The sequence below is a fragment of the Helianthus annuus genome, chromosome 13 (assembly GCF_002127325.2).
Source record: "Helianthus annuus cultivar XRQ/B chromosome 13, HanXRQr2.0-SUNRISE, whole genome shotgun sequence".
Classification (NCBI taxonomy): Eukaryota; Viridiplantae; Streptophyta; class Magnoliopsida; order Asterales; family Asteraceae; genus Helianthus; species Helianthus annuus.
This window is the reverse complement of record NC_035445.2, coordinates 161,881,673-161,894,317: the sequence shown is the minus strand read 5'-3', so window position 1 is coordinate 161,894,317 and position 12,645 is coordinate 161,881,673. Positions and strand designations below refer to the sequence as shown.

General features: G+C 34.0%; 2 protein-coding genes across 2 annotated transcripts; both read left to right on the top strand.

Annotated features, from left to right (window-relative positions):
* Positions 1 to 11,287: 11,287 nt before the first annotated feature.
* On the top strand, positions 11,288 to 11,779 carry LOC110902188. Its single transcript, XM_022148903.1, has one exon. It carries the CDS (start codon positions 11,288 to 11,290, stop codon positions 11,777 to 11,779), a length of 492 nt encoding a protein of 163 aa, XP_022004595.1.
* Positions 11,780 to 11,925: 146 nt separating this feature from the next.
* On the top strand, positions 11,926 to 12,582 carry LOC110902189 (zinc finger MYM-type protein 1-like). The gene has a single exon (XM_022148904.1). The coding sequence runs from the start codon at positions 11,926 to 11,928 to the stop codon at positions 12,580 to 12,582; it is 657 nt and encodes a 218-aa protein (XP_022004596.1).
* Positions 12,583 to 12,645: the final 63 nt, after the last annotated feature.

The following is a 12,645-nucleotide window of genomic DNA, read 5'->3' as shown; positions in this document are numbered from 1 at the left end:
TGTTTTTTCATTGCTTTTGCAACTAATGTATGAGTAATTTTGTTGGTGTCCGGCCACTGGTTTTTGAACTCATCAATTGTCGTTTCGGCCCCTTGAGTAGCAGTATTTTTTTCGACTATTGCTCCTTTCCAAGTTTTATTTTTTTCTCGTACTATAACATGCCCTTTTGGAATACCAAACACATCATGTACTGAATCTCGGGTGATTTCTGTCTTATGATTTCCTATGCTCAGTGTGCTGTATTGTTCGTCATAGTTTCGTACGAGCCAATAACCTAGACGTGTGCTTATATGATTAAGCTTTATATCAAGCACATCACCAAATCCTATGCTTTTCACATCTGCTAATTGTGCTTCTGTAAATTGTTTTACTGTATCTAAGAAACCTGAAGGACTACACCGTAGGCTTAGTACATCATGATGGTATTCATAGTACGGTCTTGGTTCCGTCCTAATTGGTTCCGATTCAGTAATCGTCTGTTTCCCCTTTCTAGGATCCATCTGCTTGTCTTCTTTCCATGGTTTCTTTTTTACTGGCTCAAAGTCATCATCATCTTGGTCAGTTGTAGTCTTTGGCCTCTTTTTTGTGTTTTCGGGCCTTTTGCCTATTAAGTCTTTAATTGGTACTTCAAAATCATCATCATCGTCTTGAAGATGTATTTTCTTTTGCTTTTTCTTTACGTTTAAATTGCTAGGTTGGTTTGTTATCATCGGCTGAATGGGGGGCTCAAAATCATCATCATTATCAGCCGCCCCTACATTCATATTTCAAAACAAATTAAATCAAGCAAATTAGCTTTTTTTTCATATGATAACAGGTGTTATTATTTTATTTGTTGTGCTTAACAAATCTTATACAACTTGCGTTATTGTTTTCATTGGCTTTGCTCAACAAATATTATACAATAAGCGTGGAAAAAACAAGCCACGGGATGTCCATCCTTGCACCAGTTTCAATGATCCCCCCCCCCCAAAAAAAAAAAACTAACTAATTCTAATCTTAAGACCCTTCTAGACATGTTAATACCTGTATTACAGAATGCATACTAACTAATGGTGCTTAACTAATCTTATTCACCATGCGTAAATATGTTCTTGTGATGCGTTATTATTTTCATCCTGCTAAATCAAAAATTTTGCAGGTAAAAAAAGGATGAAATCAAAGGGCAAGTTAGATAAGAAGCCCCAATATCAAAATTTAATCCAATAAAACATTCGATACTTTTTTAAACAAAACGGAAAGTTACCCCAAAATCCCCAATTTCACAATTTAACCTAATAATTCAGTGGATGGTGGATGCACAATCTAATACCGCTAATTCATATCCAACAATCGTTTAATATCAATGATGCTAATACCGCTAGTTCATATCAATGAATCAACATCAAATTACGCTAGTTCATATTAAATAACGCTAATTAATCAAACCGGATTTTTTAGAAGATACCTGGATTTATGCCGCTAGTATGTACCGTTTGCACCGGATCGTTTCGTTTCTTGCTCTTTCTCTCTCGTTTAGCTTCAATTTTTGTTTTCACCATGAAACCACCGATTAGTATGACAATTCAACTAAAACCCCTTGAGTGATCGAAGAAGGAAATAAACGGATGAGAAGAAGATTTAATCGATACCTCTTAATGCCGTATTCGTCATCTTCACTTCAAATCGATGCTCGTTTGTTGTTCACTGTTGTCGTCGTTCTCCCGTAATCTCCTTCAACCTCACCGTCAATCTTGGGGTTTAATTATGGTATTTGATTTGAGAGAGGGATTTAGCCGGGTATATAGGCATAGTAAATTTACTATTTTAACCTTTTGTTACATTAATTACGCTTTAAACCCGCTTCGTATCATCTAATTAATCACGCTTTTAATCCCCTGATCTAACAGTCAATATTATCGCGTACGTGAGGTAGGATTAGGGGTTTTGTATGTTAACCGCTCTCTACACACAATAATATAAAAATAATACTTCAAAATTCAGATAAATACTTCAAGTTTCAAATAGTATGGTTCAAACATAAGCAATTAAACTTCAACATACTTAGAAATTCAAAAACTAACATATATTTCAAATACTTCAAATGAAGTCGGAGCTGCTGGTGGTGTGCGGAGGTAGTACAGTGCTCGATTAGTCCAATTTTAGGAGCTGGTGGTCAAAACATATGTGTCGGCTGAAATTGTGAAGATAAAATAGGGTATAATTAAAATTTGGGCTGTAAAACAATGGGCCAGTTTCAAAATCTGGGTTTAATGGGTCAAAATTTGGGTTTAATGGGCTGTAAAACAATAGACCGATTAGTCCGATTTTCACCGCCTTGGACCGATTTTCACCGATTTTGACCGCCTTGGACCGATTTTGACCATAACCGATTAATTTGACCGACTAGCTTAGAATTAGTCAGTAACTCACCGATTAGCGCCTAGGCGCCGATTAATCGGCCGCCTAGGCCGATTTCTGCAACATTGAGCATATTGAATCAAAACCCGACCCCTAAATAAGCATAAACAGCAGATCATAAATAGGAAACACACCTGAATTTAGAGTCGCTACATGATCTGAATTGAGGATCTTAACTCCATTAGATAAACCAAGAGAACGCCCAGCAAGCATAATCAAACATCTTATGAAGTTGCTTAAAAAAAGCGCAAGGCACTCTGAAACATTTAGGTCCCGAAAACCAAGGCAAGATGTTGCTCTATGTACAACCAAATAAACTGCATGTAAACTAAAAGTTGCATTTTTATCAAGAAAAATATTCATAATCTACGCATCCCTTAGTTTGTTTTACATATCACCTTCCAACAGAGTACAGATCCCAATTTTAACAAAAGTTAACCAATTTTGACCCAAAAGTGCATGAAGCGCAGCCTCAAGGCCGTGAGGCGTTTTTCTAATCGCATGTCAGGTGCTTATAAAATCAGATTCACAATTTGCAGATTAAAGTTTTTTTTATTATTTTAGAATTGAAAACATACCATGAAACTACATAATAAACTCGATAATCATAACGCTTAAGCATAAAGAAATCATCATCCCATCAAATATGAATCTAAACTAACCGCAACTGAATATTTTAAAAAATCATACAGATGATCAAACGTTGAATATTGAGCATTGTCTTAGCTTCAATCTGTTCCTCCAAAAAACAATCCTCTCAATCTCCTTCTCATCCGGCAATGGTACAAACTCTTTCTCCACCACATCCTCCCCTTCAAACAGTTTTAGTCGCACCTCATCCACTCTACCAGTGGCGTACCTAAGGCATAGATACGGGGGTCAACTGCACCCCATTAATTTTTTTCTTTTTAGTGTTATATAAGGTCTCACTGGAAGCAGTCTCTCTATTCCCTACGCGGTAGAGGTAGTCTACATCTTACCCTCCTCATACCCTACCTTAGATTTGCTATTGGTGAGATTTACCGAGTATGATGATGATAATATATGATATAATACCGAACCACCCCATGAATTTTGACACCAACACCTATGCATCTTTGAAAACGAGTAAACAACCCCTATAAAATTTTGACACCAACCCAAACAATCTTAAATTTTAGATTATTTAAATATATAAACACATAGCATAGTCTAGATAACAAATATAAATCAATATAAATATTTAAGCCTATAAGTAAGCAAATAAAAAAATTAGGCCATGTTAATACTTAAATTGTTTAAGCCCAAAAGTTATATTCTTTAAGTCTTTCAGCCCATTGATAAATTATTTGTGTAAACTTTAATTAGATAAAAATCTGAACAGCCTTGACGGACTGTCGATTAGCCAGTCAAAAATTCCCAGACGGCCCGACCCGAACCTACACCGAAAAAATTTAGGTAGTGTTCGTTTCATGGATTGTAATGGAACAGGAATTCGCGCAAATATTGAAATTCGATTTGTAATTTAACTGTGTTTGTTTTGCAAAATGGAATGAAATTAGGTAGTGTTCGTTTCAATTCCAATTCATTTTTTCGTTGAAACCAACAAAATAAGGAGTGAAATCAACATTCCAATTCCATCAAGATTCCATTCCATACTGTGAAACAAACACTACCTTAATATACATACAACAGTCCTCGGCTGACCTCAAAAGTTCCTGACCACATGAAAAAGTTTTCCTAAATCCGTCACTGCACTCTTCCACCACCTCCGCCGCATCCGTTGCTCAGCAGGCCCTTCCACTTTCTCCAAAACATCGTCTTCATATACAATCTTTATATCCATAATAATAAGTGGCATAAAACCTCTTGTACAACATGGACTGCATTACCTTCCAAATCCCTCATTTTACCCAAGTAATTAGGGCAACAATTCGCCGCTCGCAGTGCTCTTTTTCGCAAATTTGCCTGTTGTTCGCCCAAACCTTCGTTTTGGATTTCGGCAACCTTAGGGTCGATTTCACGCATGATTAGCCGTAACAATCTGTTAAAATCGAACTGAACACAAACCCTAGCCTCATTGTCTTCACTTTCAAAGCAAAACTAGAGGACCGATATAACCGATATATCACCGCTATTAACTCTATAGAAAATATGTGATATGTGTAATTTAATTTCGATCGCTGCGTATTTGCTCCTCCTATAAACTGCCTGATGAAGACGGGGAAGATTTAAGAGTTTGAATGCTTACAATATCCCCCCTCGGCCGGCTCCACAGGCTTGCCAACCTAGGCACGGGCCTAGGGCCACCAAAATATAAAGGTCTCCAAGTTTTTTGAAAGTTTTTAATATATAGTATATGTATTACGCCCAAATAAATACATTTATTTCAAAATAAACTAGTTTTTCATTGAAGGAGCACAAAGTAAATATTGTTTATCAAAAGAAAAAGACCCAGTTTCAAAGCCCAAATCGCATTAATTTCCAGCTATTACAACACAACAACAACCATCGACCTAATCATCATTATTCAACAGCATAAAGCCCTTAAAATACAACCACAATCATCGTTCCCACTTCCCATCACAACCTTTCAATTTCTAGGCTATCGGCTACCACTAGATGAAAAAGTAACCGTAATCACCCATGGCGACAGGTCTATCGGGATTGGAGAAGAGTTTATGGGTGAAATTAAGGCCCCCACTTCTTAGTTCACTTAGGGTCTCCAAAAACGCTGGAACGGCCCTGCCTCTACTATTGTCTATTCTTTAGTTTTAGTCCTTTTACTTTCTAGGAGTAGGATCAAATACAAACCATATTTCGCATACAAACTGTAAGAACCATTAAAAAATTGTCACGTGGCATCCAACTAATTATAGAGAAATGATAAAATAATATCCTAAATAATATCAATTATATTGAATTCCATTAAATATGCTAACAAGCAGTTAATTCTTTATTTGGATCTACGTTTTATTTTTAATTTGCTGATTAAAAAAAGTGTTGATATCATTCAATATGTGCTAAAATCAATTATCTTATTTAATTTTCATATGCTAATATAATTTAAATGTGCTACTTTTATGTATATATTGTTTTGGTATGTGCTAATTTAATTTTTTTAAGTGTTAGGATCTGTTCTTATGGTTTGTAAGATAAATATGGTTTGTACCGGAACCAACCCCTTACTTTCTATTTTAGATTGTAAAACAGAAACGAGCCCTTAAACATAAACTAACAAGTAAACTGCCAAAATGGTCTTTGAGGTTTGCTCATTTTTGCCACTTTACTCCAAAACTCAAAACTTTTGAAACTGGGTCCCGGTGGTTTCAATTTTGTTGCCATTTTTATCTAAAATCAAAATCTGGTCAAATTTTTCAGTTAATATGCAGTTTTTTTTGTCTTTTTCCTTTCTTTTAATAGATGGCAAAATGGCCTTAAACATAAACTAACTATCAATATTATTTAAACTCTATTTTGTCATAGACAATCGATATAACTTGTAGAATAAAACAAGGGTGGTATTGTAATTTGTAAATCAACACAAGAATCTGCAACTAACAAAGCAATTGTATCATGTTGGTTTTGACTTGTTACTGATGACATTCATTTGACCAGAAACGTATAACTCACAAAACAAATATACATAAATCATGTTAATTTATGTTGTGAAAAAGACGTTTACACCCCTTATCTCTTTTAGATTGAAAGTTGCAACTTGATACCGTCTTACTTACAAAACAGATTATTTATTATACCCTGTTTAAGTAGCTATGTTGAAATGTAACAGAAAGTTCATCACGTGAACATGAAACTATCGAGTCACAGACAAGTGAATACAAGTACAAAGAGTACATATGTGGTGAAGAAGCTATGTGTATTTCTCCCACTGAACCGTATTGTTTAAGACGTCCTATACGTAGAGGCCATCTTAATATTTCTCAATATTATCCCATGCAACAGGTACTTCCTTTGTTCACACCACGAGCAATTTCGATATTGAAAAAAGTAATATATATATTTTTTTTATTTCCAACAGCGGCGGTGGCAGTAGAGATGAAAGAGGCGGCAATCACGATGATGGGAGAAGGGATTTTTAAAAACACCGTTGTGGCATTGATGACAATGAAAGAGATTAGAAAAGGGAGCTCGACTCAAAGTCATTTTTCTCTCCCGGCTCTTAGTTTGCAGGATACCGAACTTATTCAATCGTTTCAACTCAACTCACCCATACCTACTATATAACTTCATGTTTTCGTTTATGTAGTGGTATGTAATATGTATTAATCCCTTCTTATAAATATAGTTCTTGAAGTATTAGAACTTGAAATTTATGGTGAACCACAATGAATGGGGAAATTTATAGAAATTTGGTATTTATAAATATTATAAATATAAATTTCTAACCTTTTTCACATATCCGGTTCGAAATTGTTATTTTGTATACCCCAGTTTTTACATGTTAGCTTCGGTATTCATTTGGGTATGACCATAATATTTATTGTTAGATAAATTTAAATATTTGATTGAAATAATTATTTATCTTGCATTATCGTTGTTACTAAGACCACCCGTAGTGGGATGGTTTTTTTTTAAAAAAAATTCAAAAAAAAATGCATAAAAACGCCCCCAAACCATTACATGGGGCGTTTTTTTTTTAAATCAAAAAAGCCCCATTGGCGTGGTTTAAAAAACGCTGATGGGGGGAATGCTTGCCAATCATATTTCAGTTTGCATTAATTGGCCAATAAGAATTTTAAGTTCTTTTTTTAATTTTATTTTATGACAAAACATAATGCCCAATAATGCCCCATCCCCACTACACCTATTTTAGAAAACGCCCAATAATGCCCCTTTGCTGATTGGACCGCCACATGGCATAAAGTGCCCTAGGGTGGGGGCATTATCTTCCCCTTCCACTACACATGGTCTAAAGGAGAATAAATTGTAACTAGATTTGGAAAAGAAATTGTAAGAAAAGGTACATTAGAGAAGAAGAACAGAGAAGAAGTTAAACTCTCAAATCATCGATACCTTCTCATTCAACGATAGGTCGTTTAAATACAATCGATACAAATGACTAATTACGCTTACAACCCCCAACCCCCACGTTATGATATTATTACTATTGACCCCTTCTACTATTTAATTAATACCTAAGAGCATTCACATTGGGGTCTCTATCTCCATCTATATAACTTAATCAAAAAACACATTTTTCTCTAAATTAAGTTTACTTTTCAAAAACTTCTCACATTCAACTCTCTATCTATTTCTCTATCATACTCACAATCACTTATTTTATTATTTTTTTTCTCTTTCCTATGCACTCAGAGTAAAAATATAAAGGCATGAATATGAGCATCTAAATATAGAAATTTACTTTTATGTCTATAAAACTTTCTTGATTACAGAGATTTCAATGTAGTTGAGTTTTTATTGTTTGCTCTGTTTCTTCTTCTACATTATAAAGAAATTTAGAGTAAATTGCCATTTTTAGTCCCTGAGTTTTTGTCTAAATTGTCATTTTAGTCCAAATAGTTTTTTTCTCCTCTGGGTCCCTGACTTTTCCTTTTGTCATTTTGATCACATTGCCTAACTTAGTCTAAAAACCAGGTTATAATCAGGGGTATTTTTGGCATTAAACTATTATGAGGTTTATAAATTATGTTGTAAACTACCCTGGTTATCAGTACACAACAGTTATACCAAAAATACCCCTGATTATAACCAGATTTTTAGACTAAGTTAGGTAATGTGATCAAAATGGCAAGAAAATGGTATAGTAAGAGACTCAGAGGAGAAAAAAAACTATTTGGACTAAAATGACAATTTAGACCAAACGTCAGGGACTAAAATGATAATTTACTCTAGAATTTACTAATATAAAGGTTTCAATGTGAATGCTCTAACAAGAATTGTCCATGGACAAAAACTGCACTTTATTCTACAAAATATCGATTTATTAAAGATGCGTATACTTTATTAAGAAACACATATATTTTTTTAATGCAAGACCAGTTACGTCACCAAATTCGTTTTTGATGGAGCTCGAACCCTTAACGAGGAGCGATTTTGGTTATCATCAATTACTTGGCTCTTTATGTTATTTTAGTTAAACTAAGGAAGAATATTATAATAGTAACAAAGTTGTATATTTGTTTTATTTAGATCATGATTATAAAGAAATAAAAAATACTAAGGGGCTATTTGTTTACCTCTTAATGAGTCTCTTAATGGTTCTTAATGGTTTAGACCTCTTACTGGTTTAGCACTTAATGATTCAGACTGTTTGTTTCACGGGCAGATGTCTGAATGGTTCAGACATTTGTCTATGAATGGTTAAGCATTATACAGAGTCTGAATGGTTAAGACCTATAATTTGAATTGGTCAGACATTTGCCTCTGAATGGTTAAGCATTATACATGCTCCTAATGGTTCAGACCTCTTACCGGTTCAGCACTTAATGGTTCAGACCTCTTACTGGTTCAGCACTTAACCATTCAGATGTTGCCAAACAGCCCCTAAGATTATGTTTCCCCGATGAACTTTGTGCTAATTTCAATTATTAGATTTGTTTATACATACGGAGTATGAGTTTGGTTACAGTACAAACCATATTTATCCTACAAACCGTAAGCTCAGATCCTAGCACTTAAAAGAAGTTAAATTAGCACATACTAAACCAATACATACATAAAAGTAGCACTTTATTATTTAGCAAATGAAAATTAATCAAGATAATTGATTTTAGCACATATGTTAATGATATCAGTATTTTTCTTTCTACATGACACTTTGTAAATGGTTCTTACAGTTTGTATTTGATCCTACTCCTATAGTTGTTTACTCACTTGTCACGTTTTTTTTTCTTGGATTGGAGATCTTAAAAATAATGTTTAGTTCGCGTAAAAACTTCCTTTCTACCTTTGTATCCTCATTTGTTTCCTCCCTCTTCCCCTAAAAACGACGACATGGGTTCCCCCACCATAAGACGTCAACCTTCCATGACTCCAAATCCAACGACCGTAAAAACATGAATGATCACATAAGACGTTGAGAGTTAACCCCTCATGGCATAAGGAATTAGAGCATTCTCATCTAAACCATCAAAATATGTGAGGGGTAGTTTTTATATTATAAAGGGTATAAAAAATGGTTGTGAGTGGAGGAGAGAGAAAATGTTAGTGTTCATCTGTATATTTGGGGGGACACTGTTCACCCAGTATAATTTTTTTAATATATATTGAAAGTGGTTATGAGTAAAGGAGAGAGAAAAATGTAATGATAATATTATTTAATTGAAGAGGAAAGAGAAAAAGTATTTGTTTTTAGTGAAAATATATTGATATAGGAGTTGTTTTTTAGTGGAATGTATGTATAATTTGATGGATTGGATGAGAATGCTCTTAGATGATGACGAATTTGTCACAATAGAAGTAGCAAAAATGTTGTTTTAGAAAACACACAATTGATAAATAATTGATACGTCTGAACCCGACTTGAACCTGAAAATTTTAGTGGAATCCGAACTCAACCTGAACCCGAAAATCGTATCATACATATAAACCCGAATATTCATGGGTTGACCGGAACACGGCCCGTTTAACCTGATTTTTTTAGTTTTTTAAGTTTCTCCGCAAATTAATATATTAAAATTAAATTTTACTGAAAAAAGCACAAATGTATATAGTACAATCACATCTAAATTATAAAATCTTATGTGAATTTCTCTATTAAGTTATAATTATGACATAAAATACATATCAAATTTAATTTATGAGACAAGATATTGTAAAAAACATATCTGATACTAATAAAATAGTCTACTTAATGTCACGTGTCATTCTCTCATTCAATTCACATATATTATTACCTGATATTAATTAATTAATTAATACAAAGCAATGAAAAATAACTTAATAATTTAATACTAATAAATGTTTTATTGTTTACTTAGATATTGATCATTTACTTTCGACTTATCTATAATATATAATTAGTTATTAGTAACAATTCTACTTACCAATGAGCTGGTGATCCATTGGCAAAGTAAAGCATTTAAACACCTAGGTGAAGGAGGGGGAGGTCTTGGGTTCAAGTCACACACACACAGATGACATGAAATTAAAGAAATTTGCCGTTAAAAAAAGTAACAATTCTACTAATAATAAACAATTTCAAATAATGTCAATGTGACAACACTTCTTATTCTTTAAAAGGATTTTTTTACTATATGTTTAAAACATATATTAAATAAAGAGTAAAATGTCCGAATAGTCCTTGTGGTTTGCCAAAATTTCACATATAATCCCCAATTTTTAAAATTACACTCTTGGTCCTTATGGTTTGACAATTTGTTACACGAATAGTCCCTAAAGTGGATGGAGGTTAGTTTTTCTAGTTAAGTTTTTGTGAAATGACTAAATTACCCTTGATGATATAATATAAATTAAGAAACACATGGCCCCCGCCTCCAGGGGTGGATGGACTAAGGGTTGAGGTGGGGGTCATGCACCCACTCAGCTTTCTAATTTATTAGTAATATTCTATTAAAAGAAGCCACTCTTTTATAACGTGCCCCATTCATATTATTTGAAGTGCCCCAAATTAATCAGCCCAACTTCCCAAATCCCAATATGCAAAATTTAACTGGACCGGAATATATATTATACGGGATTTATAGATTAAAAGCAACTAGGGCAACATTTTAATAGAAGTCAAGGTCGGCAGTTGGAATTTTGGAAGACTGGAATCAGCCGGCTTTGTTATTTTCACCGCACTTCTCAATCGACAATCACTCGAATAGGTAACAGGTTCAACAATTTAGTTGTAATTAGGTTGTCATTTTCTTTTTATTGATATTGATTGTTGTTTTTTCTATTTGTATAGTAAGTGCTATAAGCTATGACAACTTTGGAAAAAATTTTGAAACGAAAAACGCCATCAGGACCAAGTTTAGTTGATTTAGATAATCTTCCATGGGATCCCTTCGATAGAAAAAGAATTTTGGATTATCATCCTGATCAAAGAGATGAGATTCGAAGAAAATATTGGATTAATGGACCTTGCCAACCACGTGGTCATGACTTCCCAAAAAGAAAGATAGGGGCTAAAGAACGACGTTTCAGCCCGACATGGTATGCTAGTTACGGTACATGGTTAGAGTACAGCGTAAAAGCAGACAAAGCCTTTTGTTTGTGTTGTTACCTATTTGTAGATTATGTCGGGAACCAAGGTGGGCGTGATGTATTTTCAAAAGAAGGGTTTAATTGCTGGAATAAACCGAAAAGATTCGCTACACATGTTGGTGAAGTTGGTAGTGCTCACAATAAAGCACTTCAAAGGTGTCAAGATTTACTAAATCAAAAAACAATCTATTTCCACCAATCTTCATAAGCAAGATGACACGATGAAAAAAGCAAATCGACTTCGATTAAATGCTACCGTTAATGATTGTAGACTTTGTCTGAAAAACGCATTATCCTTTCGTGGTCATGATGAGAGCAAAAAGTCTCTTTGCAAAGGGAATTTTTTTGGAAATAATGGACTTAATTCTTCTCCATGATGAGGAACTTCGTAAATTACCAAAAGCTGCAGGTAATAATCAGTATTTATCTCCAATTATTCAAAAAGATATCGCTACTTGTTTTGAGGAAGAAATTCTAAGTAATATTTTCAAAGACATTGGCGATGATGTGTTTGCTTTGTTAGTTGACGAGTCTAGTGATGTGTCAAAAAAGGAACAAATGGCAATTGTATTGCAATACATTGATACACATGGACTTGTTAAAGAGAGATTTGTTGGTCTTGTACATGTGATGGAGACGTCATCTTCGGCTCTTAAGTCTGCCATCGACACCTTTTTTGCTAAATATGGATTAAGTTTTAAAAGGCAAAGAAGCCAAGGATATGATGGAGCAAACAATATGTGTGGTCAATTTAACAGCTTAAAAGCAAAGATTTTAGAAGAAAATAGTTCAGCATATTATGTGCATTGTTTCGCTCACCAGCTTCAGTTGGTAGTTGTGACGGTTGCAAAAAAAAAACATTTAGGTGTTTTGAACTTCTTCGATAATTTAAGTATTTTGATGAATGTGGTGTGTTCTTCTTGTAAACGAACAGACATACTTCGAGAAAACGAGAAAGAGAGAGTTGAAAAGAAATTGGTAGTGGCTTACTTGAAACAGGAAGTGGGTTAAATCAAGAGCTTTCTTTTATACGACCTGGAGATACAAGATGGAATTCACATTACAAAACACTTG